Raw genomic sequence first — 22,973 nt, 5'->3', positions numbered from 1 at the left:
CAAACTACATTCAGGATATATTTATATTTACAAAAAAAATAATTCCTACCAGACTCCCGGTCTAATAATGCTTTGGTTATTGCAGCTACATCTCAAGAAGTACCATACTGCCTTCTCCCAATTCATCATTTCTCCAAACATCCTAAATCTGGGATCTTCCCCCATTGGTACCTTAAAACAGGTATCAGGGCAGGCTAAACAGCCTTGGGCAAAGCATAACTTGAATGCTTCAGATTTCAACAAATGTAAACAAATTTTCAATTTCAAATACTAAACGAGAAACCCAAATAGAAGTAGTGACTCAATGAATGGAAAAAAAGATGTGGGTACACAAAGATAGAGGTACATAGGGGCTCTTTGAGCAGACAGAAAAAAATTTGATTAAGGGAAGCCTTGAGTTGTTGAGCAAGGTATCGATCATAGTAGGATATTTTATCATGGATTTAAAGAAAGAATTGTACATAGGATTTGATGTTCTTATTGGGAGAAACACTGGCAGGAGACATCACAAAAGAGTTATCACTGGGGATGCAAGTGAAAGATCCACTAAGAGAACACAGGCTACAGAGAAAATCCAACCGAGGGGGACAAACTAGATGAGATCCCATGAGGGTGACGGGAGATGAAGTGCTCATTGAAAGGCACAAGAGAAAGATATCCCCGATGTTATGGTGACGGATCCAATCATGAACTGGGAGCATGGATGAGACCTAAAATGGGCTGGAGATTAAGAAACATGAATTTACATAATTGAAGGCAATGAGTAGGTGTTCGTATGAGTGCGATATAACATGGTGGGAGGTGAAGATCCCACAGAGATGGAACAACAGGGTTACATCAGGCAAGAAGGAAGCAGGAGACCACATTATGGAGAAAAGGGGATATAAGACCACCTCAGGCATAAGAGGCAAGTAAAATACACTGGAAAATACAACAGCTAAGAACCTATGGGTGGGGGCATTTATAGAAGGTTAAGAACAACTGAGGGTAAAGCTCCAATTTGAGGACACTGATGTCAGACTATGATGTGGCCAATAATGGTGCTGATTATGTACCAAGAACAGTTGTGGATTTCTACATAATATTAATTGACTGTTTTCTGATCATGCTGCTTGCAGACAAGTTTGGAGACTGCCACAGATCAGTGGACAGAGGGCATGCAAGTGCAGGAAGGGGCACCCTGGGAACTACAGGTCCCATAAGATTGGCTCTGAACAAAACTTTTCCTCGGATAGGAAAAAATAGAAGTGATGCATCACTATGTCCTACTAAAAAATGCCAATGTGAGAGCTACTTCTAATCAATCTAGTTACACTTCCGGGGTATCAGGGCAGATGTCTCCTTTAGGAGGTAGTGTTACGCATTTGTCGAACACACTCAGGCAAGAAATTATGTCACACCCTCAAAGACTGAATCCAGACCAAATGTTTGTATAAAAAGTAGTTCTATTTCTAGAACCAAGATATATTTAGTAGCAGGTACGTTAAACTCTTCATACAATGTTACTTTTCAAAATGCTGTGAACTCTAGATTTGTAGGAACATTAAGATTACTTTTGCAGTTGAGAAAACGATTTGAAAATACCAAAACACGCTGCCTGCTCTGGCAGTGTGTGGGTGTTAAGGCTGGGGGCCTCAGAGGCCCGCTCTGGTCACAGGGCCTTGGTACCAGGGGCACCTTTTACAAGGGACATAGGTGGCCCAGACGTGTGCCCATTGGGGGAAACAAAGGTAGACCTTAAGGAAAGAACACAGGTGCTAGGGCCTGGCTAGCAGGATCCCAGCATACACTCAGTCAAGTTGGCATCAGGTATCTGGCAAAAAGTTAGGGGGTAACCATGCAAAAAGGGGCCCTTTCCTACATCTCATCAGAGCTATCACCTCACTAAATGATTGGAGCTTCTGAAGTACAAACTCTGCACAACAATGTTTTTCCTATTTTGAGGTAGAAATAGCCCACTAATGAATTAACTCCTTGAATCAGATTAAGAACTACAACGTTCCTAGACGATGAAGCATTCGAGCACATATCAAGACTGAATCTACTAGACTATTTTCTTATTGTATCAGTTTTTTTCCAATCTGTTTGCAACAAAAATATAACTGTCCATACCCAAGTATTATTTTCATATTGTGAATGCCAATGGAAAAATAAGCAGTCACAAAGACTAGAAACAGATGTTTTGAGTTCCAAGCTTGTACTCTTTGTTGCGAATGTCAACACTGCTCTACATAGTATCTGGGTTCCTGAATTCAGTATACACCTATAAGAAGCTAACTTTAAACCAAGGAGCAAAAAATCCAACAGAGGAAAACAAGTAGGTGTATGACTTCATCAAGTCACAAAGGGGTGGGGGAACCAATGTGGAGATACAGAGAAGATGTCCTACAGGGAGGATACAGTAAGGATATTATACAAGTGAAAAGTTCACTGTTATATTGTGGGACAACAGGAGTAAGTGATCAACTCAAGAGGGTCTGTGATGAGTGAGGGGTCACATCTTGCAAATAGAAAGGAGGAAAAGATTGCTTCAGGTGCACATGCCAGGGTGGGAAGCTGCATCACAGTGCATCCATGGGTGTAGAATTCCTGTCGCCTAACTCTCAGGGCACATTGCTCGAGGGCAAAGACCAGTTTTCATGTTTATTTCGTCCACTGGACAGGTAGGCCCAACCCCATGCAGCAAAGACGCTTTGGCTACCAGTTTACATCATCATAATATGGATCTGTGAAATAGGATAGTCTGCCACAGAGGTGAGGTTTTTAATCAAATGTGCTAACTGTTTAAACTTGCTCTCTAAGGAAAAGTAATTAACTGTAAGCTCAGCTAGCATTTCTGACAGTGGTTCCTCTCTATAAAAAAAATAATGTTTGCAACATTTCACAATTTAAAATGCTCTCAGACTGCGGCTAGATTAAATTAAACTACATGCATGTATATGAAAGCAACATTGGTGATTGTGTACTTTCAAAGTAAGATATAGAAAAAAAACAGCTTAAAAAAATGTTTTGCTAAATTACTGTGCACCTTTAAATATTATTTCTCTGATGCATCATTTAGTTAAATGCGTTTGATGCACGCCACTATTTAACAATGGAGAATCAGTGTAAAACCAATAAGGGAACATGAACATAAATTAGGTGCCAGATTTTTTAGAATCAATCATTTTTATTGAGCAGCATACCATCTTATAACACAGCTCGGCTGCCTACATCCACTGGCCAGCAGAGCAAGATCCATTAGTATTAAACACAGCGTTTGGGTCTACACCCCGGAGGGCAACACCGCGAGGGCGAATGCAATGCCATGAGGAGCAGTCAGTACAGTCATCAATCTACTGCAATGAATAATAGAAACAGGAACAACAAACGAAAAGGAGCCAACCCCCAATGCCCTCCCCCCACCCTCCTCCGCATCAGCCTCATCTACCCCCTTTATGCTCTAGGCCGCACCCTCCCCCCAGCACCTCCCAGGCCATTCAAATATTTTGGGCGGGACCCCCAGGCTCCAATGGGATACGTTGCAGGATCTGGAGATATTTTGGACACGTTACCTCACGCAGATCTCGGGATAGAAGATGAATGAATGGTCCCCACAACTCCGCCCCCTTGCCATCCATGCAGAGCGAGAGTCACTCCATAGCCAATAGGTGCCACAGCCATCGGATCCAGTCCCTCGGGTCGGGAGAGTCAGTGGACCTCCATTGCGCTAGGATGACTAAGCGCGCCGCTAACAAGACCAAAGCAATCTGCTTACCCCTCAGTGAGCGCAAGGGAAATGCTTTTGAATGTGGAAGCCCTAGCAGCACATGTTCAGGGGCCCGAGGGAACGTGATGTGAAACGCATCGTCTAGATCGTCAAGGACCGCCTTCCAGTATCGCTCTAGCTTCGGGCAATGCCATAGTAGGTGCGTCAAGGTGCCCGGGGCACCACATCCCCTCCAACACAGGCCTGAATGGTTTGGGACCCAGGACTTAATACGAGCTGGGGTATAGTACCAATATGTAACCACCTTATAGGCTGACCTTGCACCTGCAACATTGGCAGCGGTGTGGTGCGCGCGGTAGAACACTCTTTCCAACTCCTTATGTGACAGCGCGCGTCCCAACTCCGTCTCCCAGCGAACCTGCGCTTTAGTACGCAAAGCTTTAGGGCGCGCCATGATCATGGCGTACAAGTCAGATGGAATATGCTACTTACCAGTATGCATCTGTTCTTGGCATGTAGGGCTGCTGACATTTATATCTGTGCATAGATCGCTGCCTAGTGTTGGGTCCGGATGATTGCACATTGTTGTCCTGGAAGAGTCTTCGAAGTATCACGAGGTAGGTGGCTCCTCCCCTGGACTACAGTGCGCATGGGCATCCTCTCCATCCTCAGATTGTTTTTCGCCATTGTGGCAGAGATGGAGTATGATACAGTAAGTGATGACCATGCCTGAGAATAATTCTGAGTGCTACAGCTGCGACAGGCACCGGGGAGGAGGGCGGGCGATATAAATGTCAGCAGCCCTACATGCCAAGAACAGATGCATACTGGTAAGTAGCATATTCCATTCGAGGCATGTGGGCTGCTGAATTTATATCTGTGCATAGAATAAATAGCAGTATCCTCCTTAGCGGCGGTTGCCCTTGCCAGCTGCAGCAGTCTGAAAAAGAGTTCTGAGAACAGCCTGACCTACAGCTGCTTGCTGTTTGGAGTGTACGTCCACGCAGTAGTGTTTGGTGGTCCATGTGGCTGCTCTACATATATCCTCTAGAGGAATGTTACCTAGGAAAGCCATGGATGCCCCTAATTTGCGTGTGGAATGCGCTCTTGGGGGAACTGTTAATGTGCTTTTAGCCTTTTGATAGCAGATCTGTATGCAGGAGGGCGTGGCTTGGCAGCCGATGAAGAAAGACGGGTGAGCGCTGAGCTCCGAGGCGGCCTCCCCTATTAATCCTGGCACTATCTACCCTGGCGGCCCTGAAGCCCTGAATTCGCCCGCATCTCCTCCCGCACACCTGGGGGCCTGATCGGTAGTGGAGAGTTCGGGTCCGAGACCGTGTAGGACCCGCACCGCGCCGGTGACCTGGTGGGCGGCGCCGGCCATTTTGCGGCCTAGAAGATCGGCCGCATCCCCGGCCTCGAGTGATCAGGAGGCCAGCCCGCGGTGGTGACCGGCCGGCCACCGGCTGCAGAGGGTCGGAGCTCCGGACTTGCGGGCTCACCGCGGCGGCGGGGCCTGAGCTGCCTTGCGGCGGCGCTTCGGCGGGGCCACAGCGGAGGCATCTAGAGGTGAGGAGGCCGGGCGCAACCTTCGGCGCTGGGGGCCTGCTGAGCGCCAGACACGGAGCGCGAGGTCAAGGGAGGGCCCGATCCTGCCAGCCTGCCCAGGGAAGGACGGACCGACACAGGCCCTTGGGCAGGCTGGCAGACCTATTGGGACTCTGCCGACTGCGGCAGCTGTGGGCGGCTGGGGCCCTACGGACGTGGCGGGGCCCGCTTCCCGGGACCTGCCCTTGCCGGGTGTGTTTCTCCCTGACCCCCACGTGGTTGGGGCCTTGGAAGGCTGTCCATGACGCCGTATTGTGCTGGCTGCATTTGCTGTCGCTCCTGGACTCAGGGGAACGGCTCACCCGGGGGACTCCTCGTGGTCAGTATTCTGTGCAGCGGAGAGTGGTGACCCGGCGCAGACAGGGAGTTGCTGGCTTCGGGGGCCGGTGGAGCCGGCGGGGGTACGACGTGGGGAGTGACCCCAGGACTCGCGGCCTTGGGAGTTGGACTTGGGGGCGGACGCTACTCCTGATATTGCGGAGTCGAGAACCCGGTTGCCTCCATGGGGAAACGCCTGAAGCCTCCTCCGGATGCTGCTGGGGAGGTGACGGACGGCCAGGGCTCCACTCCGGACGCTGGTTCGGCGACTGGTCTGCCGCAAGGCCAGCTGGAACAAATCCTGAAGGCCATCGCCGATACCAGGGAGGCCCTGCACCATGACATCGGGCAGGTATCCACGAGTCTGGGCCTATTGCGTGCGGACCACGGCAAGTTGGCAGATCGGGTCAAGCAGACCGAGAACCGGCTGGATGCACTGGAGCCCGCGACAAAAGCGGCGGACACTCTGATGGGGGAGCTTCAGCAACGGGTGCAACTCTTGGAGCAGAGGGCGGAGGATGCCGAAGGACGCAACCGCCGCAATCACATTCGCGTGGTGTGCCTGCCGGAGAAGATCGAGGGGACAGACATGCTGGGCTACCTGGAGGCCTGGCTACGAGACGTGGTGGTTCCGGAGGGTCTGTCGCCGTTCTACACTCTGGAACGTGCTCACCGGGTGCCGGCTCGGCCCCCGGCCGAGGGTCGGCCTCCTCGCCCGGTGGTGGCGCGCTTGCTGCACTACAGGGATCGAGACCTCATTCTACAAAAGGCACGAGCACTGGGGCCCTATAAGGTGGACAACGCCCAGGTCTCCATTTACCCGGACTATTCCTTGGAAGTTCAGAGGCAGCGGTCGACTTTTCTGGCGGTCAAGAAGGCTCTTCGGGAGGAGGGTATCCGCTACTCCCTCCTGTTCCCAGCCCGCTTGCGGATAATGATGGACGGCCAATCTTCCTTCTACGATTCTCCCGCTGACGTGTGGGACTGGCTGGAGTTGTACAAGACCGGCGCGGATGCGCATCAGCCGACCGGGGAAAGACGGAGGGTACCACCGAGACCTAAGCGGAGCAGGAGACCTAAGAGGCGACCGCCGAGCGCTCGGACAACTTCGATCTCACAGACGGAGCTGGAGCGCAGAGATGTCCTCCGGGCGGTCTCTACTATCTCCCGAACAATGGGTTCGGCGTCGGCTGTGGAGTCCGGCTCTCGAGGGGGCACGGACGAGGTGGCATCGGAGGAATCAGGGACTGGTGGCCCCGAGCCGCCCCATGTCACACCTGGGACTGCGGATGATTTGTTGGACGAATGATGCTAATGCTTCCCTGGTGTGGTATTGTATAAGCTGCTGTGTTCCTGAATTGGGTTTGGGATGGAGGTAGTGTCACCCGGATGGGCCTGGGGTTGGTGTTGGGCGGCTAACTTCTGCAGTGGTTCCTGCCATAACTAGGGAGGAGATGCGGGGCGCATAGGGCATGTTGGGGAGAGCTGGCTGGGAGGAGTGTGCTGCTTGCGGTCTGTTGAAAGTGGCGACGGGCCACCCCCTCCTATCTCACACCTATTGTGGGACTCTGGTAGTTACCAGGGACTGTTCTTTTTGGGAGTTAATCATTTGGATGGGTTTCTACTGTTTGGGACCTATTCTGGGGAGAGGTGGGGTAAGGGACTGTTGGGAGGTATCAAGGTTCTGGTTTTGGGGTGTAGTCGGTGTGCATACGATATTTACTTTCATTGGAACTGTATTCGTTGTTCTGAATGGGGACCCTCCCTGAACTGAAGTGTGTGACCTGGAATGTGAGGGGTCTGAATTCCATGCTGAAACGTCATAAGGTACATGCCTATCTTGTTCGCAGGGGGGTTCAGGTTGCCTTCTTGCAGGAAACCCACATTGATCGCACTGAGGGGCGGGCTCTGCAGCGCAGATGGCCGGGACAAATGTTTTACACAACCTTCTCGGCCTTTGCTAGGGGGCTTTGATTTGGGTACGGGCGGGGATTCCCTTCCAGCCTTTGGTAACTGTGGTTGACCCTGAGGGGAGGTTTGTGGCTGTACAGGGCCGCCTAGATGGGAGAGACGTGACACTTTGCAGCGTTTACGCCCCGAATGTGGACCAGCCTGCCTTCTTTGCGAGATTGTCTGGGAAACTGGCAACGGTCCTGGCCGGCACGGTCCTGCTTGGGGGGGATTTTAACTCTGTACTGAATGTGGAATTAGATAGATCACACCCACCACTGGCGCAGGCGATAGCTCACAGACTGGCGAAGTGTAGGAGGGAGTGGCAAAGTAGCTGGGGCCTGGTCGATGCATGGCGGACTCAACACCCCACAGAAAGGGACTTCTCCTTTTACTCCCCCCCGCACGATTTGCATGTTCGCCTTGACAGCATTCTGTGTTCGCCGGACGCTCAGAGCCTGGTCCGCCACAGCGAATACTAGGCCAAGACGATATCCGACCATAACCCTTGCTTAGTAATGGTCCAATGGATGAGGCAACGCCAGGCTATCCCGACGTGGCGGTTGAACCCACTGACATTGGAAGACCCGACGTTTAAGGCCGAGGTGCACACTGGGGTGGAAGGTTATTTCGACGCTAATGTGGGCACGGCTTCCAGTAGGGCGCTGGAGTGGGACGCCTTTAAGGCGGTGATTCGGGGCGTCTGTATCTCGGCTACCGCGGGAGTCCGTAAGACCCTCCTGCAGGATGTAGAGCGCAGCGAGGGCCGCTTGCACGAAGAGGAACGACGCAGCCACTCGACGCCTGAGGCTCAAGGAGCGGTTTCGACTGCAAGAGAGGAAGTGGCGACAACAATGGAAAACTGCGCTGCTTTGACTATAAAGAGTTTCTTGTCCGGGCTCACGCCGAGCGTGACAAAGTGGGTTCACTGTTGGCCTGGTTGGCCAACCCGGGGCTCCCCGATAGAGGAGCTAGCCACTCCAGAGGGGCGTATGGTTTACACGCAATCGGACATCAACGACCAGTTCCTCATGTATTATACGCACCTTTACAGGAGCAGGATGCCGGATCCCCCGGTGGAGCTGGAGGAGTTCCTGCTGGCGGCGCAGCTGCCCCGGCTTGACCCAGAGCACGCGGACCATCTGGGTGGGGACATCTCCGAGGGAGAGATCAGAGTGGCCATTAGGCACATGGCCCGCCGCAAGACCCCTGGCACGGATGGGCTGCCGATTGAATTTTATACAGCCTATGCGGATGTGTTGGTTCCGCGATTGCAGGCGGTTTACCGAGAGGCCTGGGACGCCGGGTACTTACCGGCGTCTACTCGCGAAGCTTTGGTGATACCATTGCTAAAGCGGGAGGGAGACGTGAGCTGCCGTTCGGCGTACCGCCCACTCTCGATGCTCACAACGGATTACAAGATCCTGAGCAAGGTCCTTGCGACGCGGCTGCTGACCCACATGCACACCTTGCTACACAGTGACCAGGCGGGCTTTATCCCCCAGCGCACCACCGCCACCTGTGTGCGCCGGTTGATACGGATCATGGGGGGCGAAGCCGCTACTCGCCCGGGTGCTGCTGTCCTCTCGATTGACATCGAAAAAGCATTTGATAGTGTCGAATGGCCATACTTGCTCCGTGTCCTAGAGGCCTTCGGACTGGGCGAGCGCTTCGTGAAGTGGACCGCCTTGCTCTATGCCGCGGCCACGGCCCGTGTCAAAACAGGGGCCACCATCTCAGCCCCTTATGCGGTAGGTCGGGGGACCCGACAGGGGTGTTCTGTCCCCCCTGCTATTTGCGCTTGCTATTGAGCCACTAGCTGCGCACGCCCGTATGGGTCGAGCGTATGCGGGTCTTCCTCTACGAGCAGACACCCACTACATCTCTCTCTATGCGGATGACTGTTTGCTGTTTTTGGCGGACACGAGCGAGTCCCTGCGGGGGGCCGAGCGACTGCTGTCGGACTTTGGCCATCTTTCGGGACTAAGAGTCAACTGGGGGAAGTCTTGCCTCTTCCCGCTGACGCCAGGGGCTGATGACTCCCAACCGGAGGGCGAATTGCAATGGGAATACCATTGCCTCCCCTACCTGGGCACGCACATCTACCACTCGCCGTTGGCCCTCTTAGACGGTAACATCAACAGGGCTATCAGGAGTTTGCAGGGCTGCATGGGCTTCTGGCGGACGCTACCGCTTTCAGTCGCAGGACGAGTGGCATTGTTGAAAATGGTGGCACTTCCCCGGTTGTTATATCTGTTCCGCACCCTGCCGATCTGGATCCCTGCGTCCGTTTTTAACAGACTCCGCTCCCTCACATCTGGGTTCATTTGGGGGTCGGGTAGACGACGAGTGGCGTTGGCCACGATGATGCACCCCAGGGCGGACGGGGGACTTGCGGCCCCGGATTTCGAGTGGTACTACTTGGCGGCACAGCTGCAGTGGCTCACCCAGGCGGTGGCTTTGGAATTCCGAGGCCCAGAGGGAGTAGCGGGTAGACTGTTCCCGAGGCACGTCATCTCCTTTATAATCTTGGGCCAGAAATTGGACCTCGCCCAGCTCACGCTGGAGGAACGCACGATTCGCAGTTGCTGGCTTCGGTGCCACAGGCGTTCCGGTACCGCTCGCCCTTATGCCCCTGAAATCCCGCTAGGGATGTGCACAGCCTTTCCACACGGTGGCGACTGGTCAGCACTGGCGATCTGGGAGGAGCTTGGCTTGCAGATGCTCGGCGATCTCTATAAGGATGGATCGCTGCTCACGTTTCAAGAGCTGCAGGACTCTTATGATCTACCGAGGGGAGGCTATCTGCTGCACGCCTCGTTGGTGGCCGGTATTCGCCGTTATTGGAAGAGTGGGCTCGCTGAACCACCGACCTCGGAGTGCTGTCAATACGTGGTCATGGCTGCTGGCACTTACAAGGCTGTCACATGCCTTTACCGGAGGTTGTCAACTGCTACCCTGCGGCCCCTAGATGAGCTGCGAACCAAGTGGGAAGGGGACATTGGGCGACCAATTCCCGAGTCGACGTGGCCGCAGCTATTGCGACGGGCATGGAAGGGCACTAGGAACGCCAGGTTCCAATTGGTCCAGTTTTTCACCCTACACCGTGCATACCTAACTCCAATTAAAATCTCGCAATACTTCGAGGGCGCATCCTCGCTCTGTCCTAGATGTAAAACAGCGGACGCGGACTTCGCTCACATGTTTTGGACCTGCAGTACGCTGGCGGGTTACTGGGAGGCGGTGATGTCCTGCCTGAATGCTGTCACGGACCGGCAGATTGATCCTGAAATGGGCGCCTGCCTATTATTGTGGTTCCCCCACACCCCCCGCACTCGAGTTACCAGTACATTTTATGACTTGGGTTTGATATTAGCCAAACGAGAGATCACCATGCACTGGAAATCTAGCCACGGACCCAGCTACTTGCGTTGGAGGACCACTCTGGAGCGCTGGGCGAGGGCGGAGAGTGCCTTGCGGCTGCGACAGGCCAGGAGCCTGGATAATGACAGGGCATTAGAGGTGGCTAGGGCGTGGGAGGCCCTAGTTGGGGCGCTTCAGCAGCCAGAGGATGACTTGAGCGAGGACGAGGGGGGAACATCAGGATAGGGACACTGCGTTAAGGGATACCTCACACTCCACGAGGCACACACACTACCTACAAACAATGATAACAGATCTGAGAGTCCGGGTTCCCTGTTGCTCAGCGTTACTTACCTTTTACTACAGCTCCTCAAGGAAGTGAATAGGCTAACACTTAAATGATTGTGGGAGAGGAGTATAGCACACTGACTGGGGGGTGGGATTAAGGGTGGGACAGCTCGGTTGGGGGATTGTTCTATATAAAAGGCGTCTTGTTGGAACTGTAAAGTTATCCTGACCTGTCAACTAATGCCATGATTGCTTTTCCTTGTAATGTACTTTATGAGCTTGACTGCCAATAAAAATTGTTTTTACAAAAAAAAAGATCTGTATGCACTTAACAATCCATCTGGCTATACCCGATTATGAAATTGGGTTGCCTTTGTGCTGTGGAGAGAAGGCAACAAACAGTTGCTTAGTTTTCCTGAAATCTTTAGTCCTGTCTATGTAACACAGGAGAGCTCTTTTAACATCCAGTGTGTGCAGGGCTCTGTCTGCCACTGAATCAGGATTTGGGAAGAATACTGGCAGTTCAATTGTTTGGTTAATGTGTAACTGTGACACCACCTTAGGCATAAATTTAGGGTTGGTACGCAGCACTACCCTATTAGCATGAATCTCAATGAAAGGCTCTTGAATAGTGAGGGCTTGCAGCTCACTAACCCGTCTTAGCGATGTGATCGCTACTAGAAAAGCCACTTTCCATGTTAGAAATTGTATTTCACAAGAGTGCAGAGGTTCAAAGGGTGGACCCATTAGTCTGGTGAGAACTATGTTTAGATTCCAGACAAGCGAAGGCGGGTGTCTCGGAGGAATTACCCTTTTGAGTCCTTCCATAAAAGCTTTAATGGCAGGCACTTTGAAAAGGGAAAGGTGCTGTCTGTTCTGCAGATAAGCTGCCATTGCAGCTTAATGTATCCTGATGGAACTATAGGCCAGATTGCATCTGTATAGGTGCAATAAATAACCTATGATGTTTTGCGTTGATGCATCTAGCGGATTTATGTTATTATTGGAACAATAAATTACAAAACGCTTCCATTTTGCCGCATAGCACACCCTGGTTGTAGGCCGCCTAGCCTCCTTGATGATGTCCATACATTCAGGGGGCAGATTCAGGTAGCCAAACTATGACCTCAGGCAGCGAACCCATCGCAGGAAGTTAGCCCCCAGACCGAAAACTTTCAAAACAGCAAACAAATACATCCAATCTACACGGTCGAAGGCCTTCTCTGCTTCTATGGATAAGAGGGCCTGTGTACGAGAGCCGTGAACCACGTCCATGAAGTGCAGAAGTCTTAGTGTTGTCCCCCCCCCTTGCCGTGTCGGAATGAAACCCACCTGGTCCGGATCTATGATGCCGTCCATAAACGGGCTGAGGCGTGCGACTAGAACGCTGGTGAAAAGCTTGGCGTCAATGTTGAGTGAGATTGGGTGGTACTATCCACAATCCATGGGGTCCTTCCCGGGCTTGGGGATGACCGTGATAGCGGCCTCCGACATGGAGGGAGTCACCTCCCCAGTCTCCAGTAAGGAATTAAAAAGGGTTAAAAAGGGCGCCAATTCCACACAAAACGTCTTATAGAAGATGGCCGAGAAGCCGTCCGGCCCCGGGGATTTAGCCAGTTTGAGCCTCGCAATCGCCGACATGACTTCCTCGATACGTATTTCAGCGTCAAGAGCCTCCGTCGAGGCATGAAAGAGGGGCATTACACCACAGGAAGCCAAATACGCCGCCACTCGCACAGAGTCCGAGGGTTCTCCGCAATACAAGGTTTGGTAAAACCGCTGGAAGGAATCTGCAATTAGGGGATCAGTTGTTTATTCCACTGCTTGAGAATCCCTAATGGACTGGACGGCGGACCTCTGCGCTTGAGCCCTCAACCTGTGCGCCAACATCCGTCCCCCTTTGTCCCCGCTGAGATAAAACTTGTGGCTCAAGCATTAAAGGGCGTATTCCGCCCGGTCCAAATCGAGGTGTTTTAGCATGTGCCTTTTCGTTTCCAACTCCCTCCAGATGCGCGGAGCCCCAGTCCTTTTATGTATCACCTCTAGGCCACCCACTTCCTTCTCCAGCTCTGCGCGCTTCTCCCTACGTATTCGAGCGTAGGTTTATTTTATTTTATTTTATTTATTTTTTATTTTCAAGAGTTTTATATAGCGCTGGCTAGACCCGGAGGTATCAGAGCGCTTTACATGTGCATCAGATCATAGTTACAGGTTACATCATAAAGGTTACATAGTTCTTAGAGCATGGCCACAGTTACTGGTAAGGTCGAGATAAACAATTAGCACAAATACGTGAGGGGAAAAGCAGGCAAGGTGAGAGATTATGGGGAGGGGGGATGGAGCAGGGGAAGTAGACAGATAATGAAGGCGGGAAAGAGGAGGGTAGGGTGAGAGACAGCATGGGAAGAGGAGGGGAAGGGTGACGGGTACACAAACCGGTAGACGAGTCAAGGCAAACGTCCAAAGTCCAGTAAGCTGTGATCCCAGGGGAAGTGGTATCACTTCCCTATCTCTGTTGCAAGAGGCTCCCTTTGCGCAGTGGACTCTCTCGGAGAGGTCTCTGAGCCTCCAAGGCCTACATACTGGATCCTTCCCCAGAAAGGGGAGAGGCAGTGCTTTGGCAAGGGGTGCCATACCATACCTCAAGAGTGAGTGGCTCCCTTGGCGCAGTGGACTCAATCAGCGGGTTAGCGGAGACTCCAGAGTATAAATATTGGATCTTTCCCCAACAGAAGGAGTGCTTAGTCAAAGGGCACAAAGGACAGGGGGTAGGCAGAGTAGCAGGCAAGGGGCGAGGATTTGGGGGAGAGGGGATAGGAGCTAGGGACGAGACAATGAGGAGGGCCGAAAAGAAGTCTGTCTAAAGACCGACTGGGTAGGTGACGACCAAGGAGGGAATCCACAGCCCATCTCCCCTACAGCTAAACTAAGTAGCTCCATCGGGCGTCAGACAAAATAGTTCAGTCTCAATACATTGAGAGAGGAGGGAAGGAGAGACTTAGAGAGGGCGGATGCGGTAGGAGACTGCAGGAGAGACGAAAGGAAGTGCAACAATGTGGTTCAACAATATATAGGAAAAGATCAAACAAGTAAACATTATATCAAACAGTCAGCAATGCATTAGGGGAGGAGAGAGAAGCGAGAAAGTAGTGGGGGGGGGGGGGGAGGAGGGAAAGTGAGGTTGGCCACCAGCTTGAGGGCCTCCCAAACGGACCCCAGCGACATACCACCCTGATAGTTGTCAACGAAGTACTGGGTGATAGTAGCCCTAATGCGAGTGACTGCAGACTCCGAGTTGAGGAGAGAGTGTCAAAGTCCCCAACCAGATGACGGTGGCTGCTGCCCACTACAGGAAAGGTGAACAGAAATAAGGGCATGGTCTGACAAAGAGCGCGGGGAAATAGCTGCTTCAGACAAATGGGGCATGAAGGAAGTCGAAGCCAGGAAGTGATCTAAGCGTGCATACGTTTTGTGAGCTGAGGAATAATAAGTGAAATCGCGCTCTAGGGAATGCGGAGTGCGCCAAATGTAATGCAGCCCTTCGTCTTGCAACCACTGCTTCCATCCCTGCAAGAGGGCTCCCATTTGGTGTGAGCGCGCAGCAGATCTATCCAGCTCTGAATCCATCACTACATTCAGGTCCCTTCAATCCAGCACATACACATCTGGGGAAGCTAGCACCTCGGCGAGAGCCGCCTTCAAAAAGGGCTCTTGGCATTCGTTTGGTGCATACAGTGAGCCCACTGTGAAGTGTGTTCCCCCAGTGAACCCGGACCGCCAGGAAGCACCCCCTAATATCAACCACTTGGGATAGAATCTTGCAGTGGGCCCTAGCGCTAAACAGGATAGCCACCCCATGTTTCTTTGCCGGACACGAGGACCACAACTGCACAGGGAAGCGCCTGTCCTTCATCCTCTTAGTATTTGGAGAGGAGGTGGGTCTCCTGCAACAGACACACATCCCCGTCCGCATTCTCCAATAGCGATAGTATGGCTGCGCGCTTAACAGGGTTATTGAGGCCCCGAACATTCAAGCTAACAATTTTCAGATCCCTACCTATATTCGCCAGAGATGGACAAAAGCACTAGCCGGAGCATCTGAGACAGGGCCACTGGTTGACATATCTGAGGCACCCAGCCACCCCAACCTACACCTAACACCCCAGAGAACTGATGCGGAGCCCCAAAAACAACCCCTTCCCCAAAACCCCTCCCCAAGCACCCCACAACATAACAAAACCCTAAAAAGGGTGTAAAGCAAACTGGGAAATGACCAATGTTCATCAAAGGGATCATTCTAGAAAGGGCACGTGACGCCAGTTAGAACCGTACCCAACCCTGATACAGGGCACCACCTTTCACTAGGGACAAAAGAGTGGATATCACAGTCTTAACTCCCAGGGCCCCCTCCCGACGCCACCAAGCAACTCATCCCAGGCCAAGCAAACAGCATTCAAGAAGCACCCTCACTGTCAGTCACCAGTGCCACCGAGGAGACGGCCGCCTCTTTCCATGAGACTGGCAGAAGGGTCTGGTTTCCCCAGCGGGGGCGATCTCCCCACGGTCTGCCATTCAGTGGAGCGCCTGCGTCGCCGAGCGGGAGACCTGGCCGGACCAGTGGTAGTGTCCGACCTCTCCAAGCCCAGCGCCTCAAATGCTGCATCCAGGGAGCGAAGCTGCAAGAGTTTTCCCTTAAACTTAAAAATGATGCGGAACGGGTGCCCCCATGAGTAGGGGATGCCTTGCTCCCGCAAGTATGTGGTGATTGGTTTGAAACTGCGACGCTTGATGAGGGTAGAGGCTGCTGGATCCTGAAAAAGGGCAGGTTGATGTCCGCGAAACTGTACCAAGGGGAGGGCTTGTGCTTTGCGTAGAATCTGCTCCTTGATCTGGAAGTCGTGGACACAGACTAAGATGTTCGGTGGGGGGGGGGGGCCTTAGCACTCCTCGGCAAGCCAAGTCTATGTACCCTGTCCAGCTGAAGGTCGAGGTTGTCCCCCTCATCTAGGATCTGTCGGAACAACGCAGTCACATACTCCCGCAAGCTATCCCCCTCTCCCTTCCTGATGTTATTCCTCCGTGAGCGATTTTCCAGATCTTCGGTATGCGCCTGTAGGTCCAGGTTCTGTTCCGTCAGCCGAATAACATCTTGCTGGAGCTGATGGAGCTCTTTGGAGGTGCCCAAATCGTGATCCTCTTGGGTCGCCACCCTCTCACCAATGGCGTCGACGTCCCGCCGCATTTCACGGAGATCAGAGGAAAGTTGGGAACGGATTTCCAGGATGTCTTCCTTTATGGCGGAAAAAAGCTCCAGCATGAGGGCCTTGTTAGCCGGCGCCTCCACGTCCTCCAGTTGTGTGGACTGGGTATCCAGTTGCGAGACAGCCCGGCTCCCTAACTTCAGCAGCGGGCCTTCAGGGGCTTGTCCTTCTTGCCTCTGTTAGTGGACATAGTGACGTTGCTTTGGGCCCCAGTCCCGACCCTGAGCCGCTCCTAGAAGACGCTGCCTGCCTATATGTAGGCAGATGGCGTGCCCCCCGCCAGCCAACAAGCTCCTTACTCAGTCAGCACTATGTGAGAGCAGGCCCCAGGTCCGCCAACCGCAAAGTCCGCCGCAGTGCGGGGCCTCCGGGGGCTGCAGCTCGTATACTTCCCCTGTACCCAGGTACTTGTGTCAATAGCCCAGCCAGGCGATCCACGGATCCCACACCGGGCGCAGGCCAACCGTGGGATACTTCAGTCAGGGAGGCAGCTTGGATCTAGGCCCCTCGAACTTCACCGGAGCTGCAGCCCAAGGAGACAGTCGCCAGCTCACACACCGCACCCCTTCTCTGCTCGCTCGCCCCCTTCAGGGCTACTCTGGGGGGCCTGTCTGGATTCTCCCTCGCAGCTTGTGACCAAAGTGAATATTTCACCAGCCCTGCACTCCCAGCCACCACATGCAGCGGAAAGTCAGCTAAGGGGGGGGCACAAAGTCGTGGAGTCTATGCCAGCCGAAATGCGGGCAGATGATGGGCCTCTCACCAGCCCCGCAGCGGCACACCCCGGGCTTTCCCAACAGTAGGGGAGGAGGGCCCCACCAAAGCTCTGGTGCTCTGGCGCCCCCTCGCTTTCTCTTTCTCTGCCCGCCGAACCGCGGGCCGAAGCAGCGTGCCACTGGGCCCCGGATCTGTGGTCTGTAATTATGGGGCCCAGCCTAGCCTAGCTTCTGTAGGCACCCGCAGGGGGCCTCGCGCCGTCCACAGGATCACGGTCCCGGTCCCAGGCCGCAGCTCAAGTAGGGGGAGGAGGGGGCAGCGGCCCACTGACGAAACGATGCGTCGCCCGCCGATCAACGGGCCGGGACAGAGCGCCGCTGTTCCCCGATGCAGCAAAGTCCCGCCAGTCGGAAGTCACTGCAGGGGGGGGGAGGAAGGGGGGGTGCCTCGCTTGTCACCACTCTCGCTGCCCACTGCTGCTAGATCTAGCGCAGGGCCTCACCTCGACTGCCGAACCGTGGACTAACTCACCAGCCATCAGCCAGCCGCCCCTCACATCAGTAGCCAGCCACCTCCGCTCGACCGCCACAAGCACAGCGGGAGCTCACAGGCAGCGCCGACCTCTCCGGGGACAGGCCCCAGCTCAGTGTGGGGGCCCGAACCTCCCCAGGCCCAGCCGTCGCCAACGCAGGTCTCCAGTCGGTCTCAGCACCAAGGGCGGCCGCTCAGAGCCCGGGATGCGCCACCCCGCGGCACACAGGCCTCAGCTCCACTCACTACGCGGCCGGCCAATCTCAGGAGGCGCCGGGCCATGCAGCCTCAATAGGGCGGGTCTCCTTCAGCTAGCGCCGAAATAATGGCACCACCGGGACCAGGGCAGCGAGAGGACCTCCGATCAACCCTTTCGCGGCGTGGATGGGCACCAGTTAGGGCGATGTACAAAGCTAGATGCCAGGCAGCACCGGAGGGACTGAGATACACATCCTACACCGCCGCCATTTTGGCCACGCCCCCGGTGTCAGATTTTTTAAGTTACAATAGTGCACCCACAGGTACGTGCCTTTGCATTGGAGAAGATTTACTACTTCCAGAAATTTACAAGAACATCCAGAAGGAGGCCTAGTAGCCTTACTCCTTCCAAACATCTGTGAATTCCATTATTGCATGAGCAAATATACACACAAATCTATACCCATGTGAAAATCTGCTGAGCAACAGCAAATTAATTTTCCATACACCCGGTTTCTCACCCTGGGAAAAGTTTTACTTTTGCCTCTTTGCGGAATAACTTTGAAACCATTTCCAGTGTATGAAGAGATTGGAGAGGGTTTGATGAATACCTTTTAACATGTTAGTTTGTGGGTGTGCACCCACTTGCAGTGCATTCAATCCTGGAACTAGAGCTTCCTGTAGGTATATTGCTTAGTATAAAATAACAGCTTTTCTAGAGTCCAAACCCTGGTATAATAAGAGAAGTTGTTGACAGCAGTCTGATATACCGACAACACCGCTATTAGTCGTCATCTCAGTGCATGGCAATAATGGAAACAAGTGTGGTTTTTTTTTTACTGAACAGGTCGATTTCTAAAGCATAAGGTTGAAATTTTAGAACATTCTACATCCCTCGACGTAGCATAAAAGACCATAAGTGAAGGGAGGTGGGTGGGATGTAGGGCAGACAAAAGAAAGGGGAATCTGTGATTTCATAGGAGAACAAATTGAGAAGCCATGGTACCAAAGACAGCCAGGTCAAGAAACGTAATATGGGGACCTTTTATCTTAAATCAACGGGAATGTAAATTACCACAATCACAAAAAGCTTAAACAAAATCAAACACTCTTGAGGTGGAAATCACTGAGCTACATTGACCACCTTCTTCAGGCTACTACAGAGATCAATGGTTGATTCACACATCACATAAATTAGTGCAAACCCACTTCAACTCACCTGGTGAAGTCAGTCATTTCCATCATGATCATGCACATTTGTTTTGCAAGAACGATGATATCATTGCCACTGTCATCCCATTTGGACACCTCGGCATCCAGCTTACTCTTTTCTTCCTGGAAGCTGGCAACTTGCTCTGCAATTTTAGCTTTTTGCTCCTGTGGAAGCTGAGCCATTATAGCCTAAAACAGGATTGGGGTGGAGGGGAACCAAATAGCATTTTAATTATACAGACTTTATTAGCGCTGTGTGAGAAACTCTACTTTTAACAATGTACAAAAGGAATATGCAAACAATTATTGAATTAGACTAATATTTACATAATACATGGCTGAACAAGCTATAACAGTAAATGCACAACAATGCCACCAAGTCATTTCACCAGGGTCCACTGTATTTTTAGTAGAAGGTAAAAGAGCAAAGGTTAGCATTTAAGATTTTTGTACTAAATTCTTCACAAAAAGGATCTTACAGCATTATTCTGCCCTTATGAGCAGATGTATGTCACAAACCCCAATGTGTGGACACCATCTTCGGGAGCACACCAGGTTCAAGTCCCACTGAGGCTTAATGAAGGTAATAGGAGGAAATAGATGAGTTATGCCTTTCAAGAAGCGATTTACAACCGGGGACTTGAACAGGGAAGACTGATCTGGAAGCCAAAGGAAGGCAGAGATGGCCGAGAGATAGCCCTTGATGGTGCCCAGAGCACAGCCGTGCTGGGCCTAGGAATGGAGGCACAAGAGGACCTCAGAAAGAGGGACAGAAAGGGGATCCACAGCCTTTGCTGTGCACCATGCCACAAATTTGTTCCACTGACAGGTGTATATGGTCTTAGTGGAGGGACACCTGGCTGCCAAGTTTACATCGCAGACTTCGGGAAGCAGGTCTAATGACGTGAACTGCCGCCGCTGAATCTCCACGCAAGGAGAAGGAGGCTGGACTGGTTCAGGTTGAGGACTGTCCTCTGTTGCTGCAACAGAAGATCCTCCCGAAGAGGCAGGCGGGTCGGAGGATCAATGGCCATGTTGAGCAGCTCGGGATACCAGACTCTTCGTGCCCAGCCCAGAGCCACAAGAATGACTTGGGCCCGGTCGTGCCTGATCTTCAGCACTCTGGGCAGAAGTGGTATAGGTGGAAAGGAGAACAACAGACCGCAACTCCACTCGCAACAAAAAGCGTCGCCGAGCAAGTACCGTCTTGGAAATTCCAATGCGCAGAATTGCTGACATTGCGCATTCTCTTCGGTGGCGAATAGATTTAACCAAGGCTCTCCCCACTGTTGAAAGAGACCTTGCACCACCTCTGAGTGAAGACGCCATTCGTGATCCATCATGCACCTGTGGCTGAGTTCGTCCGACCTGGCGTTCAGGGAACCTGCCAGGTGTTGAACCACCAGGGAAATGCGCTGATGTTCCAGCCATGTTCAGAGGCAAAGGGCCTCCTGACATAGGGTCCACGACCCCACCCCGCCCTGTGTGTTGCAGTACCACATGGCGGTGGTGTTGTTCTTGAACACCTGCACTACTCTTCCCCGGACAGAGGGGAGGAATGCTTTTAGTGCAAGACGAATTGCCCGAAGCTCCAGAAGGTTGACGTGGAGCCTGGACTCTGCCAGAGACCAGAGGCTTCTGATCTCCACCTCTCCCATACAGCCGCCCCATCCCAGAAGGGATGCGTCCGTCACCACTGCATACTCTGGCTGGGGAAGGGAGAGGGATCTGCAGTTGACCCAATCCTGGTCCGTGAGCCACCACTGCTGTTGACTAGCAGTGCCCTCCGAGATCTGGACGCAATCTGACCGATTCTCCCGATGCTGCGCCCATTGGAACTTCAGGTCCCACTGCAGAGCCCGCATATGCCACCTGGCATGATCGATCAGCAGGATGAAGGAGGCCATGAGGTCCAGCAGCCTCAGTCATCCTGAGCAAAACCCAGGATAGAGGCTGAAAGATCGGAATCATAGCCCGAATATCCGGGACTCGCTGTTCGGGAGGATAGACCTGAAACCGTGTCGAGTCCAGGCGTGACTTCGGAACGTTGGAGAACCCCTGCGAATATGCAGGGAGGTTGGCCGTAGTCTGGAGGAAAGCAACGACTGCCTGGGCCGAGCAAGCCTTCAACAAACAGTCATTGAGATAGGGCAATGGTTTCCAAACTGTGCGCCGCGGCACCTTAGTGTGTCGTTCGGAGTAGCCAGGGGCGCCGCGCGCACTATGTGTGAAAGATAGTCTGTGGCTGTACTGAGGAAGCTTCTCATGTACTTGTGAAAATATGCGCAATTAACAAATGAATTGGTCAGCTTGAAGGCCGCAAGTGAACCTTATTCAACACCCAACCGCCCGCGGTGCAGGAGGAGGGGGTGTAAACAGTGCCCAGTGAGACTGAAATGGAGCCAGCAGCCCACCGCCCCTCCCAAGGGGGCAAAGTAACCACGAGGGAATTACTGCTAAATATCTTAAAACACTAAAATGGCCATGTAAACGGACCTCTTCACAAACGTAGGCTCCAGCTAATGATTTCTTGTAACATGAGCCTTTTGTGACCTGTTCTAAGGACACCCCCGCGCCGCACGGCCCCCCAGCTGTGTGTGTGCCCCTCGCTGCTGCTCGCAGTCTCGATCTGCCGTTTTCCTGCTCCCCTAGCTGGTATTGTTGCCACTGGCTCCCTGTATTGTACCCCTGCTGTATCTTGGTCTCTGTTGTAATTCTGTTGTAATTTTGTTGTAATTGTGTGGTGCATCTACCGTTCTGCCTGTCTAGCCCCGCTCCCCGCCGCCGTTCTCACGGCCACGCCCCCTGTTCTCCGTGTCCTCCCCGCTCCCGCCTCCCAGCTGCTCCTCCCTCCCACTTAGCCTTAAATGGCGACCGCACGGACGCGCCGATTGTGCGCCAAAGGCAAGCCCGTCTACGCCCGTCCGTGCCCGCACCCAGCGCCAGAATCCCTGGTCGCCGTAGACGCCTGCCCACACGACGGACCTACGACGCCGCCACCCTCAACGCACTCAACGCCGGCCGAAGCCCCGCCTGCTACCGAACCACCCCGAAACGCACCCACGGACCCTTCACCTGCCAAGCCTACAAATTCACCTGCCTCCGTACCTGCACTGCACCCGCCAAGCCGAGCACCCGCAGCAACCACCTGAAATGCATTCTGCTCAACACCCGCTCCGTCCACAGACACACCGTCGAACTCTGGAACCTGCTCGACACCACATCACCAGACGTCGCCTTCCTCACGGAAACCTGGATGAACACCTACTCAGCGCCCGCCATCGCCATCCCGGACGGATACAAGATCACCCGGAGGGACCGCGTCAACCAGACTGGAGGAGGCATCCCCATCGTACACAAAAACACCATCCGCATCACGACCGACTCCAACGACACCTTCCCCGCCGCCGAGCACCTCCACTTCCAGATACACACCGACCCTAAGACAACCCTCAGAGGCAACCTCGTCTACAGACCCCTAGCCCCACGCACACAATTCAGCGAAGACATCACGGACTTCATCAGCCCGCACGACCACCGCGGACTACATCCTCCTGGGGGACCTCAACTTCCACCTGGAGAACAACAAGGACCGCAACACCGCCGCCCTGCTGGACAACCTCGCAAACCTCGGACTCAAGCAACTGGTCAACACCCCCACTCACTATGCAGGCCACACGCTTGACCCAGGCTTCTCATCCAGCAAGCACATCACCTTCAGCCAATCCACCGGACTTCACTGGACCGACCACTGGTGCGTCCACTTCAGCTTCAGAAGAACAACGACCCACCGCCACCCGCAACAGGCTCCTCACAGG

At 53.3% G+C, this 22,973-nt stretch overlaps 1 protein-coding gene across 1 annotated transcript in view; it reads right to left on the bottom strand.

The window, feature by feature from the left end:
* CTNNA1 (catenin alpha 1) overlaps positions 1-22,973 on the bottom strand; it is a 420,641-nt gene that overhangs the window by 69,846 nt on the left and 327,822 nt on the right. The window contains exon 15 of the mRNA XM_078653347.1: positions 19,163-19,344. Coding sequence (XP_078509473.1) covers positions 19,163-19,344 — 182 coding nt within the window. The remainder of the gene's footprint in view (positions 1-19,162; positions 19,345-22,973) is intronic.

The sequence above is a fragment of the Lissotriton helveticus genome, chromosome 7 (genome assembly GCF_964261635.1).
Source record: "Lissotriton helveticus chromosome 7, aLisHel1.1, whole genome shotgun sequence".
NCBI lineage: Eukaryota > Metazoa > Chordata > Amphibia > Caudata > Salamandridae > Lissotriton > Lissotriton helveticus.
The sequence above is the reverse complement of the archived record's forward strand: the minus strand, read 5'-3'. Positions and strand labels throughout refer to the sequence as shown.